This window comes from Colletotrichum navitas, assembly GCF_030913465.1.
Source record: "Colletotrichum navitas strain CBS 125086 chromosome Unknown LY79scaffold_1, whole genome shotgun sequence".
Classification (NCBI taxonomy): domain Eukaryota; kingdom Fungi; phylum Ascomycota; class Sordariomycetes; order Glomerellales; family Glomerellaceae; genus Colletotrichum; species Colletotrichum navitas.
Genome location: NW_026850547.1, coordinates 274,149 through 297,265, shown reverse-complemented (window position 1 = coordinate 297,265; position 23,117 = coordinate 274,149). Strand labels below are relative to the sequence as shown.

Genomic DNA, 23,117 nt, shown 5'->3' with positions numbered 1-23,117 from the left:
CGTTGCGGCGGCGTAACGATTACCTTTCTCGCCGAAAGGGGGTCGGCCGACTCGTCGTGGAGGGAGAGGCCTATCAGGCTGGGTCCTCAACCTTAACCAGCAGCAGCACAGTTTGCCGCATTGGCGTGTTCGACAAAGTGACGGACGGCATGGTGGGATTGGGGGTACACACTTTGACACTCTATCTTTGCGACAGGGATGTTCCGCTGGCAACGCCACTCTCGATCCCTTCAAACGTTAGGTCGGCACCAAGACGAACAACCCCCCCCCCCCCCCCCCCCCCTCCTCGAACAGGCAAAGGCCCGGGCTGGGCCGGATAACGGGCGAGTAAGGAGGGCGATACTAACGGCTGGCCTCGAATCTTGTACTCCGTACCCCCAAACGAATCCACTTTGCTATCTCTCCCTCTCGCTTGTCGAGGGAGGTCAGCAATCGGTGCAGGCATATGCTTGTCCGGGGGTGACATGGGGGGGGGGGGGGATCTCCACTATTGAGGATGCCGGGTTCCTCGACAGCACCATCTCGAGACCTCTTGCAAACCTGCATCTTCTCTTGTCTGCTTAATTTGTGTATGCCCTTTGCGGAGACGCTGAAAGGCGTCGAATTGACTTTCGGAGAAATGCAACAAAATGCAAGAAAGCGTGCTGCATCATCTGTGCTCGTCCCAGCATTGCCTTTCTGACAGGTGCACAGCCCAGTCTGGGCTTACACGCCAAAGTCGTCCCATATTCTGGGCGCCGAGGCAGTCGACGGTTGGTCAATATCCCAACTGCGTCGTCGCTTGTGTTTGCGCTTATCTCCTGCGCCAGTTCGAAACATTCCGTATCCTAGATGAGATGTGCTAACCTGCGATGTAGAGATGTTTTATCCATCAGAGTCAGGTGAAGCAATATATACACACAAGCCACCATGATTCCGTACGCGCTTGGTCGGCAGGTTTACGCATTCAGGTTCGACTTATCAACGAAGAAACACTTGCTAGAATGCTTCTCATACTTGGCCCTCGTCCTCGCCCATCTTTACCGTTCTCACAACCCATGGAACCCCCCACAATCCCCCAAAAGCCTGCACCGCCGGCTCCATCCAATCCTGCCCCAGCCATTCGTCATCCATGGTCGCGATGCTGATGTTCACCACCTCGTCCCACCCGCCCGCCGGCTTGTCCATGAACCCGTACAGATCCTCCGTGATTCGGTAAGCCTTGCCAAAGTGCACCCCGCACCGCCCGCAAAACACCCGCGCCGCATCCGGCACGCACCCGGAGGCGTGGTAGAACCTGACCCACGTCTCCTCGTCCCCGGACGCGGTCCCGGGCTTGAACACTTCGGTCGCCGGGCGAAACTCCGCCTGCCGCTCCTCGTCCAGCTCTCCTGCCGATTCCCGCGGCGCCAGAGCTGAAAACCCGCCCGTCCCGACGTCCTCTGCCTTCTCGGTCGACTTGACGGGAAGAGCCGAGACGGAGACCATATACGCGGCGCACTGCGCCATCGCTGGCACCACGCTCCCGAAGCCGCGGCGGCAGCTGGCGCAGTGACACACGGCAAGGGTCGGCAGGCGCCAGTCCTTCTTCGCCTGCTCGGGCGAGAGGAAGAGGGATACTTTCATGTGCGTCGGGGGTCGGTCCGCGAGTGCTGGTATGGATATTTTGTAGCGGATGGCGCTGCAGTTGCAGCCGCCCGTGATCGTGAAGGCGTGGTCTGGTAGGGACGGCATGTTGCTTGTTTGGATAGCTTATGTAGGGTGGTTAACAGAGGTCACTGGCCCTTTCGCCTGATGAGAGTCACGACCCAAGAGCGTCAGGAGGAGGAAGTGTACCAGAGTAAGTTTAGAGTTTACTCCCAGCAAGGCATCACAGCTACTTTATATACAGGCTGGTGTCCTCTTCTAGATCCTGTTGACCCGACTTTCTTTTCGTTGGCCAATCCCCAAGACTACGCTTCGACATGTCCGTGGTAGCTTCGGGGCTAATATGCGGTAATAGGTACAAGACGACGTTCTGACGTAAGCCCTAGGGCCTGCAGGATGTCTCAGCTCACAAAGCAGAAAGTCATTTCCTTTTCACCCTTCTGTGTGCTTATGTTCCTCCCGTCTTACTCTGTTAAGGATCAAGGCGTTAGACTCTAGTTTCCAAGCACTTGTATCAAAGGTGTGCTCCCTCCGCACCTTGTTTGGACAGAGTCGGGGTGCTTTATCCACTCACATACGATGAGCAGTAACCAACTGGAAGACAGTGAATCAAACTTTGGATTCATGCAGTTGCTTTTGTACGGACCTAAATTACTCCCCATACAACGCCAGGCCATGCCATTTGGATTTGACAGACTCCAAAGACACAGACATGCTACTATATAAACAATACCTCCCTGACGGTCATAACAGGGAGATCCTCCATCAATGATATCATGCTTGCTCGACGATAATCTTTCCGTTGGCGTCTCTCGGCTTCCGCTTCCAACCGGTCTTGAACAGCTTGCCCATGTCAAAGCGGGGCAACGGATGAGCCTCAGTATTGAAAACGACTTTGTCCATGGGCAACAAGTCGTTGGGCGAGAACAAAAGGTAAAAGTACTTTAGAGTTTCAGCCTGTAGTTTTTGCATTAGTCACGCGATGCTTTGTTCTTACGCCCAGTAGCAACTTACCATCCAGAAGCTCTCCAGGTTGTCACGCACAACAGGAGGGATCGTGTTGGCGTTGCTCAAGCTCGTGAACCCGCCGCCTTCCTCAACCGAGGTGTAGTTGACGAAGGACTTGAACATTTCCCATCCCCACTCCCTGTAGATCGGATCCCCGGTGATCCTCCACATGTAGAACAAGCTCTCGACGGACTCGGGTCTCTGCAGATTGTGGACATCGTTGGAGTGAACATTGTAGTCCTCTCGCCACTTGGCGTGGGGGTCGGGGTCAAAGTCCTTCGGTGGATGATGCGAGGCTGTGGCGGGCGCCGGAGGGTTGTCGATGTTGAAGTAGGTGATCTCTCCAGCAAGCCCGGTCGCCATCCACTTATACATGCCCCAGCAGGTCTGCATGAGCTCGCGAGCCAGCTTCATGTCTTCGTCCTTCTTTGTGTTCCATGTCGGTAACCGTCTGGCCTCCGCCTCGGGGATACCACCAGTAGCTCCTAGCGCAATCGTTCCGGGCATGAAGCATACGAGATGGTCCATCTTCGGAGACAGCTCGTTGTTCAGCCCAGAGGGCCGTTCTCCAAGCACAGTGAAGCCAGAGGGCTTGCTATAGGTGATCAAATGCTTGCGCACGCCCTCGAGGGCTTCATCCCACATCTCTTGGTAAATAGGTTCCTGCTTGTTCGTCTGCAGGTACTGTTTGATCAGGTACTCATAGTACGAGTCACCGCGGGAACCGAGGCGAATGTTGTCGCCCCTGAACTCTCCCGTCGTGGCGTAGATGTAGATGGGAACGAGGCCGTCCTGGGCGCCATTGTCGTCGACAACCTGCATGACTCTCTCGACCTTGTCCCAAAAGTCCTTTTCGCCAGTGAGCTTGGCCAGGTACTTGAATTCGAGCTGCAGAGTGGTCGTTTCGGCGGTCGAGGAAGCGCCCCCGTCGGCGTGGGAGACGATGCCCTTGAACTCGGCCAAATTGACGCTCGCGTAAGGAACTCCAGAAGGCGAATCGAAGGCACTCATCAAGCGATCGGCCAGGTCCTTTGCCTTTTCCAAGTACAAATCCTCGCCCGGCGCACCTGGGTCGTCGTCCTTGATCGGGGCCAATTCGGGAAACTCGTTTGACAGGTAGTGCGCGGAGAGGAGACCACCGAGCATCCTGATAGTGGTTTCGAATGTGTTGACATCCTGATTCTGGTCCCACGTCAAGTCGGTGGTGAGCCATTGCCTCGCGTGGGTCAATCGCGATGTCAGGTTCATCAGCATCATGGTATCCAGGGCGTCGATGATGATCCAGCCGAGACCCTTGGGGGCCATCTGTCGTCCGGTCTTCGCGATGGGGTGGTACTCGTCGTAGCCTATTTGCAGATGCGGCTGTTAGTCTTCGAACATAATCGTTGTCAAACAGTCGGGTTGGCAGAGTCAACGTTACCCCATGCGTAGCGCTCGTAAGCATCCCAGCTAAGCTCAAAGGCTTCCACCACTCTCTCTCGCCTCTTGAGCCAGTCCACCTTCTTGCCCGCGGGCTCAGAAGCGCCAAGCCAACCTGTCCATGTTGATGCCGACGCTCGTGCCTTGGAGCCTTCCGAGAAGAAACCGAAGAACCACAGGCCTGAGAAAAGGAGCAGCAGAGTGACCAGGATCGAGCGTTTCCTCCGCCAAAGACGAAACCTCCGGCTTGCGTGATGGGCGTAAGGCTTGTCTTTGTACATTGGCAGTTGGCCCCTGGTGCCGAGCAGGTCTTCGACTCGTCCTTGCACGCCGTGGAAGATACCGGAATTCCCTCCACGGCCGGATCGGCTGTTTACGGCAGAGGCGCCCCAGTAGCGATCTTCAAGTACTCGTTGCGGGTTATTAAAGGAGGGGACATTCTTGGGCACATTGAAAGCCATGTCGTTCAAGGCAGTGGCTCCGACCTCGACCGCCTTTTCTTTTATGTTCTGGGCAGCTCGGGAGGCCGTCACTTTGAAAACGTTGATGGCTGAGTTCCGGTGTAGGTTGAAAGGGTCGCGGACGTTCATATTACGCTCTCAGCATTGTCGCAGTGTGGATACCAGCGGTTTCGAACAAACAAGGACGGGACGAACAGGTCGCCAAAAGTCAATAGCGCCTGTGGAAGGGGGCAAGGTGGTGCGGAGTTCAACGCCTCACGGGAAGCAACAAGAATAACGATTGTTGCAACGGTGGGACGTAGATTGGCAGAGGGAAAAAAAGGACAGAGAGACGGCAACGAAGACCAAGATTGTATTAGAGCACGCGAAATTCGATGATGTGGACTTTCCGCGTTAACTGGAGCGAGCTGCCAAAGACGTCGGTCTTCGTTGCCGCGAAGGCGTCGACCGAGCTAAACCGTGGTGGATCAGTAACCACTTTACCCGCCAACCCGCTGTAATGGCTTGCACCTTGCACGCGTGTCCACTATCGGGCTGCTCGGGGCGGTGGGAGGAAAGACCGGCACGCCTGGTTGGCTTGGCTATGGCATGGCTGGCAATGAAACCACCCAGCCTCCACTGAACGCTGAGAAAAGGCCACCTGTAAGTTGTGGATTGACGCGACCGGCCTCATTAGTCGCAGCTCCTAGGAGGTGGCGGATGGTAATCCCAGAAAGCACCCTGGCACTGGAACGCTAATACCTAATTCGATGGATGGTCTTTTTCGGATCGGCGCAAAAACATGCCGATCCGCCCGACACCGACCTACATACCGGTACCTAGGTAGGACCGTACCTAGGTACCCAACTACAAGAGCACTTGCTTACTCTTCCGTCCAGCTGGCTGGTCACAACCTTAATTACCTCATCTGCTGGTACCCAAGCACCAGTAGTAATCCGGCCGGGTGGGGCTTGGAAGGGCACACAGCCGGCGAGCATCCGATCATCTCCAAGGAGAAAGGAGCGGGCACCGTCCCGGAAACCCAAGGTTGCCGCTTCAAGATCTCCGAATTCGACTCGGTGCCTCCCGGATCGGCCTTTTTAGAACCCACAGTCACAAGGCGCGTATTGCAAAATCGCCAATCATACATCGCAGCGAGATCAATTTGGAATAAGGCGAATGAGTCACACAGGGATTCAACAAGATCCGCATCTCCATACAGCCATAGAAGTTATTGATCGCAGGTGTCGTATTCATACGTTTAGACTATTTCTCGGCAACGAAATCACGTACAGCGCAGTCACTACACACGTCCATTATCAGCATCATGTCATTCAAGGACTTCCCGTTCTTGACCCCGGACGAGTTTTCCGAGGTGTGTCATCACTTCGATAGCCAATATTGCCGTGCTACGCTAGGTTCACTACGGCAACGGTTCAAGTTGAGAGTATGCACCGCACTCGACACATCGTTTGCGTCTGGCGTCGAATACACAACGTACTTGCAAATCATCCGGCCGCTTGAGGCCACGCTGGATTACGGGGATCTCTCCTCAGTTTTGGACAAGTTTTCTTTCGTAGAAGGCAGTTCGGAAGGAGACGCACTTGGGCTGGGCGATGAGGCTATGATTGATGCAGAGGAATCTGACGAGGTAAAGTCCTCGAGCTTGTCTTTTCGTGGCCAGCTGCCTGACTCGGTGACACCACAGGCTGCTCTCTCCAAACCCCTGGCACCGGACTCCGGATACGTCGTCTATGAAGTGCACCTACATCCCACGTATCGCATGCCGTGCTTATGGTTTACATTACACGGGCTGCCAGCCGATGAGCCGCCCTTCAATCTCGACACTGTCTTTCGACGGCTGGTTCCCGATCAGTTCAAGGATGCCCTGCGGAGGACAAGTGGCATCGGAGGCATCTCTGGCGACGTAAGTGCCCATCAGCTATAGACAGGTCAATTACAACTTCTGAAAGAGACCATCTGCAGGTCTGTACTAACACATAAGGCTGCAGCACCACCCCCTCACGGGACTACCCTCGTTTTTCATCCACCCATGCCTTCTTGGGGACGCCATGTCGGGCTTCAACTGTTCCAGGGAACAGTATATGATGCTATGGCTCGGCCTGGTCGGCGGATGCGTGGGGCTCTGGGTGCCTAAAGAGATGGCCATGGAGTCGTCCGGCTAAAGCACGCCGCCCTCGGCCTCCCTTCACCTCGCCACTGAATGAACTCGTTCGCAAGACCCTCAAGAGGATCAGTCGTCGTCGCTGTCCTCCTCCATGGCAACGTCACTGTCCTCGTCTTCTTCCTCGTCCCTCGTCCGCTTCTGACCCCTCGCGTCGGATGCCTGCGCATCACTCATGGGCTGGTCACCGCCGGCCGAGGGCTTTGCCGGCGCGGTGCCCGGAGCAGCGCCAGATGCCGCGCCTGGTGCCGGGGCGTTAAAGATGCTCTTCTGGAGGTCCGTCACTTCGGTGCTGGAAGCTCCAGCTGTCGAGTTCGGCATCTTGTATGTGCCGTCTAGCTTGGCAACGAAGTCGGACTTTGACTTGGCGTACTGGATAGTCTGTTCACTCGGTCGGTCAGCAATCGTCGTTTGTGGTCCAGCGTTCTCGGAGGGACACGTACCAAAGGGCGGCCAAGGAACTCGAAGCCCTCGAGAGAGCGCATGGCTTGGGTCGCTGTTTGTACATCGCGGAAGGTGATGTGCGCTTGCCCTCGCATCTTCATCGTCTTCATGGCGACGATATCGAGAACGGGCCCGTACGTCGAGAAAAGCAGGTAGAGTTCGGTTCGCAGGTCTTGTTTCTGGATCTTGTTGGACGGCAAGTTCGTAACATAGAGTCTATAGACATCAGAAAATGCTCCGGTAACGCGATAATCTCCACTCACGTCTGGTTCGGGGGGATGGTCGTGACTTTGGCTGGTAGTGATGCGTTAGGCGCAAGGCCACGAGGGGGAGCGACAGCCGCCATTGTGCAATTGCGGGCGCGAGAAGCGTGGGTGAGAGTATCAACGATCTTGTGGTATACCGTTGGTATCTGCAAAATTGACTCGGTTTCGTGGTAGTGTCGGGGTGGCGCGCCGCGGTTCTATTGTGTTACAATCGCCGCGGTCTGAATTTTTGTATTGAATATCCTGTCACCGCAGTTTAGTTGGCTGAACCTATGGGGAGCTTCGTCGCTAGCGCCGACGCTCTGCACTGCATCGAGGGCACGCCCCAGGGGTGTGACCTTAATGCCTAAGAAAGCACAAGCTGCCATGCTGCCCTTTTGAAGCACCATTATCCGTACCTAGGTAGGTACACTACGTAACCCCCCCATCTGCCCCACCACGGTGCACCTCCCTCTCAGGTAGGTGGTACACTACGCACTGCGTACTGTACGCAATGCATGCACCTTGCGTACTACTATGTACTGCCTGGGGTTGGTACCTTGCCTTGCTTGGACGAGGTCAGCCAGCATCTCCTAGCACTGCCCTAACAGTCGTAACTTCGTCTTCCGACATAATCACCACTTCCTTCTCTGCTCCCTCCAGTCAACAGACCCGAACCGATCGAAAGAGTGATAGTAGAGAGCTATACTCCTATCACGAAATATTCCCTCAACATGGCGGCTCCCCAGGTTCACCACCTCTTCCACGCTCCCATCGCAGACCACTCGTTCTCTGCCGACCGTCAGACGTTGGCCATCGCCCGCGACTCGACCATTGAGCTCTATGAACAAGCCGGCAGCGCCTTTAAGCTTAAGGACGAGCTCAAGGGCCACGACAAGACCGTCACGAGCGTAGATATTGCTCCCAACAGCGGCCGCATTGTATCCTGCTCTCAAGGTACGTCAATGCGTGCAGCCGACCAGTTGAGAACAGCACCTGACTTGTCATGATAGACCGCAACGCCCTCGTCTGGGAGCCCTCGCCGACCGGATACAAACCTACTCTTGTCCTCCTTCGCATCAGTCGCGCCGCAACCTTTGTGCGATGGTCTCCCTCCGAAACCAAGTTCGCGGTTGGCTCGGGCGACCGTGTCATTGCCGTCTGCTACTTCGAGGAAGAAAACGACTGGTGGGTGTCGAAGCACTTAAAGAAGCCCATCCGAAGCACCATTACATCTGTCGCATGGCACCCCAACTCCGTTCTTCTCGCTGCCGGATCGACCGACGCCCACGCTCGTGTTCTGTCCAGCTTCATCAAGGGCGTCGATGCCCGCCCGGAGCCGACTGCTTGGGGTGAACGCTTGCCGTTCAATACTATCTGCGGAGAATACCTCAATAACTCTGCCGGCTGGGTGCACTCCGTTTCATTCTCACCCAGCGGAAACGCTCTGGCCTTTGCTGCCCACGATAGTAGCATCACCGTCGTGTACCCCAGCGCTCCTGAACAGCCTCCCCGTGCCGTTGTCACCATTACCACCCAGCTCCTTCCCTTCATGAGCCTTCTTTGGAGCTCGGAGGACGAGATCATCGCTGCAGGCTACGACTGTGAGGCTTTCCGGTTCAAGGGTGGTGAGGACGGCTGGAGCCTGGCAGGCACCCTCGAGTCCAAGGGCCGCCCTGGCCTCAGCGATGCCCGTGAGGAGTCTGCCCTGAACATGTTTAGGCAGATGGATCTCAAGGGTAAGGTCAAGGATGACACTCAGCTCAAGACGGTCCACCAGAACACCATCTCCACCCTTCGTCCCTATGAGTCGTCAGGCGGCAACCTTACAAAGTTCTCATGTAAGTCTCCCAGCCTTTGTTATGTTGACCTTCAAAGCTGACTAGACATGAAGCAAGCGGCGTCGACGGAAGAATTGTCATTTGGAGCACTTAGGTTTACCTTTCATAGCGAGCTTTCAATGCAATACCACAATGTCTCACGATCCCACTTCTTGGTCCTGAATCTATGATTCGTCAGAGTCTAATACACTGGCTTCTGGACGATTCTTTCTTCGGAGAGCTTGGGCGAAGGCTTTTGATAATTCATCATTTACTTATAGATCGCCCGCGAAACCTCAGCTTAGATTGCGGTCCTCACATCAACCGCTGCATCGCCGAGCTGTACGTCAACATGGAGCACCCCGATTCCCATCACTCGCCCAGCGGGTTCATCTACGATCTCCCCATTAGACAACAGAGCGCTGATGCCGATGCCAAGGACACATCGACCGAACCACCACCCGCACTGCGACCTTTCCATGTGCAACCACCTTGTCGTTCATCAGTGGCCTGGCCTGTTGCTGGGAGACGAAGCTCCTGTGCCAGCTCATTTTTGCCGATGGTTGTGCGCGTTCCCGTTTCAGAACCTTCGGCCATCGAGCAAGAGCTCGCCACCACGGATGACAGGGAGACTAGCCCTATGGACACCGAGGTTGCCCCAGAAACTCGGCAATCGGAACGTTCAATGTCGATGATAGCTGTTTCAGTAAGTCCTTTCACCTGGTGTACGATGTTTCGGCATCTGCAGTCACCCATCACGACCGCAGCTGCACAATGGTAACTCGAAAATCCAGAACGAAGATGTGGAAGACACCTGTTCGCCGCAAGGTAGGCAGACTCTATCATACGAGGCAAAGGCCAACCGTGTCCATGAACTCTGCCTCCAAGCAACACGGAGATATCTCGAAGAACGACGGACGAATCTACGGATGCGAGTGGCGCCAACTACGATGTACCATTTCAGTATGCGTCGCCAATCACCGAGAGCTTCGTTTCGTTTTGCTCCGTATACCAACTCCCGCCAACGTTTCGGAAATTTGCCCTCCACGGCCTCGGAGATGATAGCCGGGGTTGCAGAGGCCTCAACCGAGTCACTGGTGGCCAACATCGGTAGGATCTGCGACGGGATTTGGGCGCAGGCCCAGAGGGACAGACTTTACGTCCCAGGCACAGAGAAGGCTGCAGTGGTGAACATGAGACACTTGCTGGACTGGGCCGACACAGTTGCCAGCACTCCACGAAGTTGGGCACACATTCGGCTAGTCTCTACGCATGGGAAGAGCCTGTGTGCATGGTTGGGCGACTTTGATGGAAGAGCCGAGATCGACCGGCTGGGTTTGTAGGTTCATGTGGGTGGGTATTTGGATATCGGTGATAATCCAAAGGTTGTTTGGGTGAGCTCTGCTTCTGTCGAGCGTGGTCAGATCACTTACCATGTTAGCTTGAGGGGTGGTCATGGCATGGGATGTTGGCTGGATGCTTAGGCAAGTTAGTTGCCTGCAAACCACCATGATTAGCCTGCCCCAAGGGCCACACCCGTAGCCTTGAATGGAAAACTTTGGCAAGTTCTGGTGCAAGATCAGAAGCGAAGAGGATATTTGATGGGATTGCTTGCTCGACTTTTCTTTTGCATTGTGCTAGTCTCCTCTTAAGATGTTGTGGTGTGCGCAGGCCCAATGCATCTACCAACACATTGTCACCTGTTACATGAGTAGAGGCAATATAGGTCGAACTAGAATCGTCTCAACCAGTTGACTTGAGAGTCAGTCTCCTTTTCTTTAAACCAACTACTTTCCAAGTGTCGCTCCGTAGGTCTTATACTAAGGCCAAATCTACAGAGTACCAGTAGGCATGGCATGGCAGATGCGGTTACCATACCTTAGGTAGGGAGACAGTGACATCTGCTAGCAAAGAAGATGCACACGCCCCTGTAACCTCGCTCAGGTCCTCTAACCCAAACGTCTACCCGCTGATCTAACCCACCCGAACCACCCCACCAACGACACTGTGACATCCACCCCAGCCCGGCACTAGTTGCGTATGAAGTTCTGGCCTCCAACTCAACTCTGTGACGCTTGCCGGGGCTTTGAACATCCATCTCCTTCCAACATCAACACTGCAACCACGTAGTCCTGTTGCTTCTCTTGAGCAGAGAACGTCGCCGTCATTGTCCGTGAAGATCCCACTGGTGCTTTTCTGGTAGGTTGTCTTTTGTTGATTTCCAGTTGTTACTTGTTGGACTCCCTTCTTAGTCCTCTCTCCACAGTTGGCCTGGTATGGCTCAGATTACTCACCGCATATAGACGACCCGCCACCTTTTGCCTGCAAAGACCCCGCCAGAGCTCTCTGCGCAAGACACATTGCTTGCCCGGTGCCGATTACCAACAACCTTCACCGTACTTGCTGCCCCTACACACCCGCGCCTTATTTTCCCCCTCTTAACCGACCACCTATCGAAGCTTTGTCACAGAGGTGTGCGGATAGCCATGATCGAGGCGTCATAATGGAACCTACCATGTCAACTCAAGAGCGCCAGCTCTGCGAGTTTCTCAGAGAACTTCCTGCAAGATGGAACTACGAGTACGACGACCAAGCACACCATGACCTGCTCGAAAGCCTCTTCTGGTCGTTGGCAGGAGGCGAGCGCTACATGCCCCTCTTCTTCCCCTCCGGCCGACCTTCCCACAACCACAAGCTCCACGATGCCCAGGGCGCCGTCGAGGGCGCCGAGTACACCGAAGCCGCCCGAGGCAAGCGATGCGGTCACATATTCAAGCCCGGAGAAGCCTCCTACTCCTGCCGAACCTGCAGTACTGACGACACGTGCGTTCTGTGCATGCGATGCTTTGACTCGACCGACCACGCCGGCCACATGGTCCGCATCAGCATCTCGGTCGGCAATAGTGGTTGCTGTGACTGTGGCGATGACGAGGCCTGGCGTCTCCCCATGTTCTGTACGATCCACTCCGAGACGGATCCGGAAAAGGGCGAGGGCAAGGGGAAGGAACCGGCTGGTCTCCCTGAAGACCTGGTACAGAACATGCAGATGACGATTGGCCGCGTCTTCGACTATATCTGCGATGTTATATCGTGCTCACCAGAACAGTTGCGACAGGGCAAGACCGCAGACTCGATCCAAGCCGACGAAGAGCTCTCGCGACTGTCTCCAGACATCTACGGAGAGGGCCCCTCTGGACATCCCGAATATGCGCTGGTTCTCTGGAACGATGAGAAGCACACGATGGAGGATGTACAGAACCAGATCGCGCGGGCTTGCAGAACAACAGAGGCTCAGGCATTGCAGCGCGCTACAGAAACAGACCTTATCGGCCGCAGCATCCTAAAGCGTCTCGACGATCTAGACGCCCTGCTTGAGATGGCCACCAAACTGGAGCATATCAAGGTCACTGTTACCATCAGGTCATCGCGCGACACGTTCCGCGAACAAATGTGCGGGGCCATGATTGAGTGGCTCAGCGACATTGCTGGATGTAGCGTCGGGTCAGACCATACCATCTTGCGAAACACTGTTTGCCAGGAAATGATGAAGCCATGGCGGAAGGGCAGCCCCGGAAGCCACGCCATCGTGGGCAAGGACGGCATCTACGACGAAGAGAAATTTCTGAGAAACCTCGAGCACTCTCAGTCTTTCACCCAACATGTCCTGCTGCAGATGCAGCGCATTGCGACTCAACAGCAAGCCCGGGCGGCAGACAGCGACGATGAGGATATCGACATGGGCAGGGGAAATGGCACTCCTGATAGTGATGCGGGAGACGACGATGATGACGACGAGATTGATGATGACGATATTATGATGGTTGACGTTCGAGCCGACGGGCCCGGAGACATCGGCCTCGAGTGGCGTGGCAACGATCAAGCTTTGGAAGAAGATGAAGCAACGATGGCCGGTTACCCGCCGCCTCCGCCCCCACCTGCAGCTGCGCGGCGGGCCACCAGGGATCGCGACCTGACACCCTCCGATTCTGACACGGCCGAACCGCTGATTGCACCTGCGATCTATGCCAAGGCTAACCTGGAAATTCCAAAAACGCCTGGACAGGGTGAGAAGGCGCCATCACCGAAGCCTGGCAGGTACTGGCTTGAGACTCCTCCAGGTTACATGAACCGAGAGAACGTCCCCCCGCGGAGGATGTCTTCCAACGGGTCCGGCTCGATTGGCTCATTCTCTTCGACCTTCGCATGTGGAAAAAGGTTCGCAACGACCTCCGCTCTCTCTACATATCGACTGTTGTTTCGATACCCGAATTCAAGCGCATCCTAGGTCTTCGTTTTGCCGGATTGTACACGACGCTGGCTCAACTGTACTTGATTGGGGACCGAGAGCCTGACCATTCCATCATCAACTTATCGCTACAGATGCTCACGACGCCATCCATCACCGCAGAGATCGTTGAACGGGGTAACTTCATGACGAGCTTGCTCGCCATCTTCTATACGTTCCTCACAACGAGACAAGTGGGCTACCCATGGGATGTCTCGTCAAATGCAGTTCTTGCCTTTGATTCCGGCTCGGTGACGAACCGCCGCATGTACCACTTTTATCTGGATTTGAAGTACCTCTTCGGCTCGCCACAGGTTCAGGAGAAGCTTCGGACTGAGGAACGATACCTTTTACAGTTCCTCGACCTGGTTAAGCTGCACCAAGGTATCGGACCGAATGTCCGCGCTGTCGGGGAACACGTTGAATATGAAACAGACAGCTGGATAACTGCCTCGCTGGTGACGCGCGAAATCAACAGGCTTGCTCGGCAACTTGCCGACGCTTATAGGAACGTGCCGGATAACGAGGCTCACTTCGTCGCTCAAGCGATCAGATTGACAGCCAAGGCTGTCATTCTTCATTCTGTTGGTGCCGAACGTCATCGCTTCAAGCAGGCCGAGATCAAAGAAGAGATCAAGTTCAAGACACTGGGTGATTTCGAGTTCGACAACGAATCGGCACGGTACGACGTCGTCAAGTTTACGGTCGAAGAGGACCCTATTAGCTTCCACCATGCATTGCACTACACCCTTTCATGGCTGATTGAGTGCGGAAAGTCTCTCCCTGCTTCAAGCATGAAAGCCCTCTTGAGCTTTACTACGCAAGACTTGAAGCTGCCCCCGCGCTCCATGGGTCGCAAGGTTATGCCACGACGGGATAACTCCCCAGAGGATAACCTCATGGCTGCGTTTGACTATCCCTTGAGGGTCTGCGCTTGGCTGGCGCAAATCAAGGCGAACATGTGGGTGCGCAACGGCATCAGTCTGCGGCACCAGGCGGCGACGTATCGCGGAGTCAGCCAAAGAGATGTGTCCCATCACCGCGACATTTTTCTCCTCCAAACCGCAATGGTCATCGCTGATCCCAGCCGCGTCCTCGCGTCCATCATTGATCGGTTCGGCATGGAGAAGTGGGTTAAGGGAATATTCGAGCAGAAGTCTACCGCACAAGACGATGCTCAGCATCTGGATGTCGTTGAGGACATGATTCACCTCCTGATCGTGCTTCTCAGCGACCGCACCTCGCTGATTGCCTCCGAGGATGAACCCAACGCCAACGTTCTCGCCATCCGTCGCGACCTCACCCACATCCTATGCTTCAAGCCGCTCTCCTTCAACGAAATCAGCAACAAGTTGCCTGAGAAGTGGCAGGAGCAGGAAGACTTCCATCGTGTACTTGACGAGATGGCATCGTTCAAACCCCCCGAGGGCGTCTCGGACGTTGGCACATTTGAACTGCGGCCCGAATTCGTTGAGCATATCGACCCTTACATCGCCCACTATAACAAGAACCAGCGAGAGGAGTCTGAGCTGGCATATCGGAAGAAGATGGCCATCAAGACTGGCAAGCCATTGGAAGAGATCGTATATGAGCCCAAGCTTCGGCCGATCCCTTCGGGCCTCTTCAAAGATTTGGCCGCGTTCACCAACACCGGCATGTTCGGCCAGATCATCTACTACTCACTGTTGTATCCACTCGTTGCGGCTAGGCTCACGCCAAGCGTGCCTACGACTCGGATCGAAACCTTCCTCCAGGTCGTCCTCCACCTCATCCTTATCGCGATCTCTGAGGACAAGGCGGACGAGAGTGACATGACGGAGGAGTCGCTCAATTCGTTCGTGCTTATCGCTCTAACGCGAACCGCTCGAAGCAACTTTATGCAAGAAGCGCCAAATGCGAAGACCATCGTTGCGTTGCTCGACATGATGTCCACCAAAGAGGAGTTCAAGGCATGCCACCCCAAGATTGGCCTTATACTCAAGAGAATGCGGCAAAAGCGTCCGCGCAACTTTGAGAATGCCTACGCGCGGCTTGGTGTCTCCGTCGACCGCATTGATACTGCCTCTCCCGCGAACAACTCCGCAGAGGAGGAACGAGAACGCAAGAAGAAGGCGGCGCTGAGCCGGCAGGCAAAGGTCATGGCCCAATTCCAGCAGCAGCAGAAGAGTTTCTTGGAAAACCAGGGCAACATTGACTGGGGCTCCGATCTCGAGGACGAGGAGGAGGCGGAGCAGACCGGGGATCGAAAGAACAATTGGAAATATCCGACAGGCACCTGCATTCTGTGCCAGGAGGATACGGACGATCGTCGCCTCTACGGGACATTTGCTCTCTTCAACGAGAGCCACATCCTCCGACAGACGGATCTGCAGGACCCTGACTTCGTGCGGGAAGCCTTCCACACGCCCTCGAGCCTGGATCGATCTGCAGAGGACATTCGTCCCTTTGGGGTCGCCCACGAGAACCGGCAAGAAGTCACAAAGGTCAACGCCAAGGGCGAGAAGTTCGTTTCTGAGCGTCAGACGATAGGCAAGGGCTTCCCATCGAACCTTTCCCGCCCCGGGCCTGTCTCGACCGGCTGTGGCCATATGATGCACTACAGCTGCTTCGAGATGTACTTCGACGCAACAAACCGGCGACACCATCATCAAATCGCGAGGCATCACCCGGAAAATCTTCGAAGACAGGAGTTCGTCTGCCCTCTGTGCAAGGCTCTTGGTAACGCATTCTTGCCCATCATTTGGAAGGGCCAGGAGGAATGTTTCCCCGGCCCGCTTCAGTCCCAGCGCCTTTTCGCAGATTTCCTCGATACTCAGATGAGATCGGGCTACTACATCCTTGGTGCAAACCGTCCACCTGATGAGGTTCAGTCATCGTTTGCCAGCTACACGGCAGGGCAAGTCACCGGCGCATTAGCAGAGAAGGCGCCTCAACTGTTGGAGGAAGCCTGGACAGCCGACGAGTCTGGTTCTGACTCTGTGGTCACCAACACACCTCTGACGTCTTTGTTCCCCATGGCCAGCACGCCAGTCACCAACCGCAGGTCTGTACAGAGTGATGGTTCCACCCTCATGGGGGAGCTGGCCAGGGTATACCGTCGTCTTCGCGATACTGTGCGGTCTAATGGCTTTAAGACACGCCATGAAAAACGGAGCATTGAGCTGCGAGAGAGAAATGAGCTTTGCCACAGTGACGTTCTGTCAAAGCTGGTCGGTTATTCGGTCTCGGCTGTAGAGATCCAGCAGCGCGGCACTGAGGCCCAGTACGGCATGACGCTGTTGGAAAAGATTCCTGAACAAAGCTTGACACATCTGCGCATTCTGGCAGAGACTGCGACTGCGTACAGGGCTGTTGGCGGTCTCAAGGCTGGCGGTGATAACTGGATCGAGGAAGAGTTCCGGCTGGATAGCGAGCGCCAACATGTCCAGCTCTTTGTTTCACAATACTTCGGACAAGAGACAGAGCATGCCAGACGACCTGTCGACGCCTACTCGCCATTGCTCAGCGAGGATGCCTTCATCTTCCTCACTGAGTGCGTCTTTGGCCTTGTTCCCGCGCAGAATTTCGACGTCACGCACATTCTGAGACTGTGTTATCTTGCAGAGATTGTCAAGGTCGTTTACCACATGGGGCGCAACATCCCGGTGTCCACATGGATCAGCCATCTCCTCAACAGAGAAACTCAGGACCCTGCATTGAAGAACTTTGCCGAGTTCTGCCTTGCCATCACCAAGGTTGGCATGGAAATCAACGTGTCCCACCGCGAAATGCCGGCAGATCTAGGGGACAACCGGGGATTCGGACAACCGGAGCTGGATAACCTAGAGGGCTACTACACTTTCGTGAAGAAGTACGCCTTGACGTTCCTCAGGAAGAGCGTCGTTCTTCTCTATGTTAAATACGGCATAGACTTTAACAGTTACGTCTCCCCTCAGCCGGACGCGGACGAACTAGACCGCCTTACTGAAGCCCTCCGAATTCCAACATTTGACGAGATGTGTGCCTCGATCACTGACCTTGGGCCAACTTATGGCTGGCCGGCCTCGACCACGAGCCTGGTCAGTGGCTGGGTCCGACACCAGATCATGTGGCCTGGTGACGACACGGACGAGCTCCCTCGTTCTGCGCTCCTCAGTCACCCGGGCATCTTCGAGCTGGTGGGGCTGCCGAAGAACTACGACGCACTCATCGAGGAAGCCACCCGACGCAGGTGCCCAACGACAGGCAAGGATGTCTCGGATCCCATGATTTGCCTGCTCTGTGGAGATGTCTTCTGTGGCCAGGCTGTATGCTGTCTCAAGGAGGAGACATCACCTGGCGATCGCGAGCCCCAGAGGATCGGCGGCTCGCAGCAACATATGCGAAAGTAAGTTGAAACAAATACCTACAATCAAAACCCCCTTTTGAAAACACATGCATGATGTTGACATTTTCGCGTTTAGGTGCCAGGGCAACATTGGCTTGTTCCTCAACATCCGCAAGTGCTGCATCTTTTACCTTTTCCGGCTTTCGGGCTCCTTCAGCAGCGCGCCCTACATTGACAAGTACGGCGAGACGGACCTGGGTCTGCGCCACGGGCGCCAGCTGTTCCTGAACCAGAAACGCTACGACTCCATGCTGAGGAACACGTTCCTCAGCCACGGCATCCCGAGCTTTATCAGCCGTAAGCTGGAGGCGGAGATCAACAACGGCGGCTGGGAGACGATTTGAACTTGGCTGGCGGAGGACTGACCGGGTTGGGTCGACGACGAAAGGGAGGGTGTGGGTAGGCTTCCTCCCGACGTGAGCTGCCCGGCTGCTATATGAAGCGGAGTAGATATTGCATCTGCTTGCCATTGCTTGTTCTTCTTCTTCTTCTTCTTCTTCTTCTTTTAATTGTCAGAACACACTCAATCATTGGAGAGCGGGGGCAGAAGAAAGGAGTTTTCAGCAGGTCGGCAAGAATGTTTTGAGTACCTAGACAAGGAAGAAGAAGCTTTTATAAAGGTAGAATCATATTCCGCATAGACATTTCTGTAGTCTTATCTGATATGCTCAATAAGGCTCCTGTGTGTGTTTTCTTTTCTTCTTCATCCACTCTTCTTTCTTTCTGCGGTCCAAAAATGTCACCGCCATTCCTTATGTGCGTGCGTAGTTTGGTATCAAATCCCCGGAATGTTAGTTCCCCTCTCCGCTCTCTTACCCCCCAGTAGCTTTGGTCTGTATCGGTTCCGTTGCCACGTCGAGCCCCCCCCCCCTTGCGCGGTATGCTACCTATGTTCCGGCCATGTCAACGTCCTCTTCCTGTTTTATCGGCAGCTCGGCGTTGTCGACATTTTCCTTGTCTTTTTCCTCTTCCTCTTCCTCCGCCGCATTGGTCGCGTGACCGTTCGTCGCTGGCGCCGTGGTCTCCGCCGCTGTCTCTGCCGCGGTGGCCGCGCCGACGACGTCGCCGTCGCCACCGTCCTCGGCCCCGTCCGATACTCTCTTGTATCGCCGAATCGTCCCATCTTGCCCCGCGCTGACCATGACGTCCCCGTGGACGTCGACCCAGAAGCACACGCTGCCGCCCCGCTTGCCGCTGTTGGCGCGACCCTTCTTGGAGTGGGCGGGGATCCGCTGGACGACTTCCTTTGTGACGACGTCCCACAGAACAATCTCGCCGTCCTCGCTGGCTGAGGCGACAAAGGCGCCCTCGCCCGGGACGATACCGAAGCAGCCGCCGATGGCGAAGCGGCTGTTGACGTGACCCTGGTACGTCTTCTTCACGGAGCCGGCGACGTAGTCCCACAGGCGGATGCTGTTGTCGAGGTTGAAGGCGAGGACGAAGCGGCCGTTGGGGGCGAAGCAGACGGACGTCACGGCCGGGTTATCTTCGTGGACGAGGGTGCGGAGACACTGGCCCGTATAGGTGTCCCAGATGCGGCTATTACGAGGAAATGGGTGTGCGGGTCAGCGAATCGTCGGGAGGAAACAGAGGAGGGAAGGGGAGGGGCATGCGGGAAAAGAAAAGAAAGAAAAAAAAACTCACATCAGACCATCGGTCGAGCAGCTCACGACCAAGGTGCCGTCGCCGCAAAAGTCGATGCCGCCGACCGGGTCGCTGTGCGCCGGCAGGCTGCGCATCAACCTCCCGGCTCTCACATCCCACAGGAAGACGGCCTCATCGTAGGACCCGGACGCGAGGATGTTCCCCTTGGGCGAGAAGGCGAGACACATGACATAGTTGTGGTGACCCCGCAGCGGCGGCATCGGGCGAGCCGACGGCGGCGCGGCTCCGTCCTTGGCCAGGGCACTGACCCCCTTGGCCGTCGACTTGGGCCGCCCCGTGACGCGGTCCCAGAGGCGGATCGCCTTGTCGTCGGACCCGGACGCCAGCGTGCCGCTGTCGGGGCTCCAGGCTACGCAGCTCACGCCTGCCATGTGGCCCACCAGGGTATCCATGTGTTCGCCCGTCGCGGCGTCCCACAGCTTGATTGTCCCGTCGGCCGAAGCGCTCGCGATCCATCTCCCGTCAGGGGATATGCGCACCTGCGACACGGGCTTCCCCGCGTGCCCGCTCATGACCTGCTGCTCCTCGAATCGCGGCCGCACGGGGCCCTTCTTCGTCGGGGCGGGGGTGACAGGCGTCGTCGCTGTAGCGCCCGTGTCCACGCCGTTGCCATCACCGTTCGTGGACGAGAGCCGCAGCCGGCGGTTGACGGCGCCGGAGAGACTGCGCGGGGAGCTGCCTCCTGATGTGGAGGCCGGCGATTGCGATCGCGTGCGGGATTCGCTGCGGGAGCGGGAGGGCGAGGCGGTGGGAGACCTGGGCGTTCGGGTGCGCGAGCGGGAGGGAGATCGGGATCTTGACTGTGAGCGGGTGCGGGAGTGGGAGGAACGAGAGTAATACGCTTCGTTGAGCTCGTCGTCGCTGGGGCTCCTGCTAGGCGTCACGCTAGGACGGCTGCGGTGGGTGGCCAGGCGGCGGGGTTTGGTTGTGCGTTTCGCAGTCACCGTCTTCGCCCCGCTAGCTGCGGAGGCGGCCGTCTTGCCGATCGAGATCACGGCTGGGGAGTTGAGCTCGTCGGGAGAGCTGGATCGTGGGGTTGCGGTCGTGCTGTGTTCGAGAACCTTGCGACGTTTGGGGGGCGGCTCGGGGAGGGGCGTCGCGGCTGCTGAGGAATCGGGGCCTGACATTTTGGGCGTTTCACTCGGAAGGAGAACTAGAATGAGGCGTCGTTGTAGTAAGCTGTTCTTAAGAGGCTCGTCGGATACCAAGGACGTTGCAAGTTGAAGATCGGCGTGCGAACCACCGGACGAGGCTGAACAGAAAAGGACAAAAAAAAAGGGAGAAAATGAAAGGATGGGAAAGCGAAAGTCGACTTCGGGACCCCCATATACAGGGGGGGTGGTGCTTCTTGACGTCTGGTGCTTTGCCTTTCAGCCTCGTTCCGCTGCACGGATTGCCCTATGGTCCCTGTCCTACCAGCTGGGGGAGGGGGCAGACGCTAAGATAGGAGGATAAACGCGTTTGGGCGGGCCTATAGCAGAGCTGCCGATTGGTCAATGGCGAAGGCTGTGGGTCTAAGTCCATTCAGCTGTAAAATTAAACTGGGCTCTCTGCAAACGCACCCCGGCTTGCCGGCAGTAGATGGAAAAGCAAACGGAGGACGTAACGTCACCGAGTCCAAGCCGCGCCCCGAGGGTTATGTGCGCTTTCTCATCTCATCTCACGAATATGTGCCCGCGCTCCGACCTCACCGGCCCTACAATGCAGCCTGATATGCTTGCTCTTGATGGAAAGACCATTCGATAGGCTAGCACTCGGATACTTGGAGTCTACATCTGCGCCCCTAGCTTTTGCCCGGAAGCTTCGGCGCATTCTTGAAGAAAAAGAACTTGTCGTCCCACCCATCCATCTTACACGAACGCTCAGTCTCAACTTTGTATAAGGCCAGCCAAACCCTGAATATCATTGGCAAACACCACCAACACCTTTTTGTACACTGTCTGTTGTCTTCCTCTTGTCAACACTCTTGTCCTCGCGTCATTGTTTCCCTTCCAATACCCGGTGTTTCGTAATCCCCGACCTGATAATCCCCCCTCCCCCCATCTTTCACCCATCACCGGAGAAAAACATGGAGGATCCCCCCCTCCCAGCCGATCTCCGCCTTCTGACCCTCAACTGCTGGGGTCTCAAGTACATCTCCAAGCTCCGCCCCGAGCGCCTTGCGGAGATCGGCCGCCGCATCGCCTCCAGCCCGGACCCACCCCACGTCGTCGCCCTCCAGGAGTGCTGGGTGACGGCCGACTACGAGGCCATCCGCGCCGAGACCCGCCGCGTGCTCCCGTATGGCAAGTTCTACTACTCGGGCCCTTTTGGCGGCGGCCTCGCCATCCTCTCCCGCTGGCCCCTCGAGGAGAGCTCCATGTTCCGGTATCCCCTCAACGGGCGGCCCACGGCCTTCTGGCGCGGCGACTGGTACGTCGGCAAGGGCATCGCGTGCGCGCGCATTCGCGCCCGCCTCGCCGACCCGTCCTCCCCCCGCCCGGGGGCGGCCACTGAGTACACCCTCAGCGTCTTCAACACCCACACCCACGCTCCCTACACCGAGAACCGGCCTGGCGACACCTACCTCGCCCACCGCCTCGCCCAGTCCTGGGAGATGGCCAAGCTCCTCCGCGGAGCCGCCGAGCGCGGCCACCTCGCCCTCGCCATGGGCGACTTCAACATGCGGCCTTTGAGCCTCCCGCACCGCATCGTCACCGCCCACGCCCCCGTCCGCGACGCCTGGCGCGCGCTGCACCCGGACTCGTCCCTCGGTGCCGTCGACGACCCTTTGGAGATGGCCCGCGGCCGACCCGTCCCGACGGCGGACTTCAACCTCGAGGAAAACGGCGCCACGTCGGACCACGCGTACAACACCTGGCGCTGGCCCAAGGAGCAGCAGAAGAGTCTGGGGAAAGGGAGGGAGAAGGTTGCCGTGTCGCCGGATGCGCCGGACAGGAAGGGGAAGCGTCTGGATTACATCTTCTTCAGCAGCACCCCATCCCGAGACGGCGAGGGCGGGGAATGGGTCGTCCGCAGTGCGCGGGTGGGCATGGTCGATCCGCACCCTACGCTGGGCTGCTCCCTGAGTGATCATTATTCCGTGGAGGCTACACTGTCGTATCGTCACCCCCGTCGTGCGTCCGGCGATGACACCGCGCCCGAGAAGACGCCCCACCTCCGAGATACATCAGGCAGCTCTCGGCGGGAGTCCCTCTTATCCGTCAACTCGGCCGAAAGCACTTTACTCCCCGTCTCAGTCTACGACGACATTCTCTCCGAGATACGACGCTATGCCCGTCGGGAAGAGAGTCAGCGGAGCTGGCGCGCAATTCACTTCTTCGCCTGGCTCGCCGTGTCAATAGCCTGCCTCATCGCCGTCTGGTTCAGCCCACACAACGCCGTTGCCTTCATCCTCATGCTTCTGAGCAGTCTTGGTTTGGTCGCCGGAGTCATGGACGGCCTCATGTCACTCCTCTTCTTCAACTCGGAGCTCAGGGCCTTGAAGGAGTTTGAGTGGGAAGTCACAAATGCCAGAGAAATAGCGAGCCGTGCTTCCGAGGAGGTGGGGAGGGCGAAATCCTCTTGAGGCCAACCCGGAATATACGGCTTGATGCAACGAAAGGTTTCTGTGA

At 56.6% G+C, this 23,117-nt stretch overlaps 10 protein-coding genes across 10 annotated transcripts; 5 read left to right on the top strand and 5 right to left on the bottom strand.

Moving 5' to 3' along the window:
- Positions 1-556: 556 nt before the first annotated feature.
- On the bottom strand, positions 557-2,090 carry LY79DRAFT_532262 (uncharacterized protein). The gene is made up of 2 exons (XM_060556286.1): positions 1,982-2,090; positions 557-1,819 (listed from the first exon to the last, which is right to left on the bottom strand). The coding sequence occupies exon 2, from the start codon at positions 1,711-1,713 to the stop codon at positions 991-993; it is 723 nt and encodes a 240-aa protein (XP_060420509.1). The 5' UTR covers positions 1,714-1,819; positions 1,982-2,090; the 3' UTR covers positions 557-990.
- On the bottom strand, positions 2,091-2,662 carry LY79DRAFT_532261 (uncharacterized protein). The gene has a single exon (XM_060556285.1). It carries the CDS (start codon positions 2,596-2,598, stop codon positions 2,401-2,403), a length of 198 nt encoding a protein of 65 aa, XP_060420508.1. The 5' UTR covers positions 2,599-2,662; the 3' UTR covers positions 2,091-2,400.
- On the bottom strand, positions 2,462-4,869 carry LY79DRAFT_3859 (family 47 glycosyl hydrolase). Its single transcript, XM_060552900.1, has 2 exons — positions 4,055-4,869; positions 2,462-3,980 (listed from the first exon to the last, which is right to left on the bottom strand). The coding sequence occupies exons 1-2, from the start codon at positions 4,641-4,643 to the stop codon at positions 2,620-2,622; spliced, it is 1,950 nt and encodes a 649-aa protein (XP_060420507.1). The 5' UTR covers positions 4,644-4,869; the 3' UTR covers positions 2,462-2,619.
- Positions 4,870-5,656: 787 nt separating this feature from the next.
- Positions 5,657-6,766, top strand: LY79DRAFT_3844 (uncharacterized protein). Its single transcript, XM_060552881.1, has 3 exons — positions 5,657-6,144; positions 6,202-6,420; positions 6,506-6,766. Exons 1-3 carry the CDS (start codon positions 5,821-5,823, stop codon positions 6,677-6,679), a joined length of 717 nt encoding a protein of 238 aa, XP_060420506.1. The 5' UTR covers positions 5,657-5,820; the 3' UTR covers positions 6,680-6,766.
- LY79DRAFT_664405 (RNA recognition domain-containing protein) lies at positions 6,748-7,468 on the bottom strand (the record flags this gene model as incomplete). The annotated part of the gene is made up of 3 exons (XM_060562880.1): positions 6,748-7,059; positions 7,122-7,338; positions 7,386-7,468. 3 exons carry the CDS (start codon positions 7,466-7,468, stop codon positions 6,748-6,750), a joined length of 612 nt encoding a protein of 203 aa, XP_060420505.1.
- Positions 7,469-8,101: 633 nt separating this feature from the next.
- LY79DRAFT_503178 (WD domain-containing protein) lies at positions 8,102-9,302 on the top strand (the record flags this gene model as incomplete). The annotated part of the gene is made up of 3 exons (XM_060553379.1): positions 8,102-8,324; positions 8,381-9,208; positions 9,262-9,302. The coding sequence occupies 3 exons, from the start codon at positions 8,102-8,104 to the stop codon at positions 9,300-9,302; spliced, it is 1,092 nt and encodes a 363-aa protein (XP_060420504.1).
- A 26-nt stretch (positions 9,303-9,328) lies between these two features.
- LY79DRAFT_3791 (uncharacterized protein) lies at positions 9,329-10,725 on the top strand. The gene is made up of 3 exons (XM_060552851.1): positions 9,329-9,529; positions 9,627-9,893; positions 9,982-10,725. The coding sequence occupies exons 2-3, from the start codon at positions 9,747-9,749 to the stop codon at positions 10,528-10,530; spliced, it is 696 nt and encodes a 231-aa protein (XP_060420503.1). The 5' UTR covers positions 9,329-9,529; positions 9,627-9,746; the 3' UTR covers positions 10,531-10,725.
- A 965-nt stretch (positions 10,726-11,690) lies between these two features.
- Positions 11,691-18,182, top strand: LY79DRAFT_574435 (uncharacterized protein; the record flags this gene model as incomplete). Its single annotated transcript, XM_060559594.1, has 3 exons — positions 11,691-13,282; positions 13,306-17,838; positions 17,915-18,182. The coding sequence occupies 3 exons, from the start codon at positions 11,691-11,693 to the stop codon at positions 18,180-18,182; spliced, it is 6,393 nt and encodes a 2,130-aa protein (XP_060420502.1).
- Positions 18,183-18,725: 543 nt separating this feature from the next.
- On the bottom strand, positions 18,726-20,630 carry LY79DRAFT_585659 (WD domain-containing protein; the record flags this gene model as incomplete). Its single annotated transcript, XM_060560525.1, has 2 exons — positions 18,726-19,377; positions 19,483-20,630. The coding sequence occupies 2 exons, from the start codon at positions 20,628-20,630 to the stop codon at positions 18,726-18,728; spliced, it is 1,800 nt and encodes a 599-aa protein (XP_060420501.1).
- A 941-nt stretch (positions 20,631-21,571) lies between these two features.
- On the top strand, positions 21,572-23,071 carry LY79DRAFT_585658 (endonuclease/Exonuclease/phosphatase; the record flags this gene model as incomplete). The annotated part of the gene is made up of 1 exon (XM_060560524.1): positions 21,572-23,071. The coding sequence occupies one exon, from the start codon at positions 21,572-21,574 to the stop codon at positions 23,069-23,071; it is 1,500 nt and encodes a 499-aa protein (XP_060420500.1).
- Positions 23,072-23,117: the final 46 nt, after the last annotated feature.

Bases quoted from the DNA above. Each gene is read 5' to 3' on its own strand.
- LY79DRAFT_3791 (XM_060552851.1), top strand. From the start codon at position 9,747: ATGGTTGTGCGCGTTCCCGTTTCAGAACCTTCGGCCATCGAGCAAGAG. The intron at 9,894-9,981 runs GTAAGTCCTTTC...TCGAAAATCCAG, and splicing joins TGTCGATGATAGCTGTTTCA to AACGAAGATGTGGAAGACAC.
- LY79DRAFT_532261 (XM_060556285.1), bottom strand. From the start codon at position 2,598: ATGCAAAAACTACAGGCTGAAACTCTAAAGTACTTTTACCTTTTGTTC.
- LY79DRAFT_3859 (XM_060552900.1), bottom strand. From the start codon at position 4,643: ATGAACGTCCGCGACCCTTTCAACCTACACCGGAACTCAGCCATCAAC. The intron at 3,981-4,054 runs GTAACGTTGACT...ATCTGCAAATAG, and splicing joins TTACGAGCGCTACGCATGGG to GCTACGACGAGTACCACCCC.
- LY79DRAFT_3844 (XM_060552881.1), top strand. From the start codon at position 5,821: ATGTCATTCAAGGACTTCCCGTTCTTGACCCCGGACGAGTTTTCCGAG. The intron at 6,145-6,201 runs GTAAAGTCCTCG...GTGACACCACAG, and splicing joins ATGCAGAGGAATCTGACGAG to GCTGCTCTCTCCAAACCCCT. The intron at 6,421-6,505 runs GTAAGTGCCCAT...ATAAGGCTGCAG, and splicing joins TCGGAGGCATCTCTGGCGAC to CACCACCCCCTCACGGGACT.
- LY79DRAFT_532262 (XM_060556286.1), bottom strand. From the start codon at position 1,713: ATGCCGTCCCTACCAGACCACGCCTTCACGATCACGGGCGGCTGCAAC.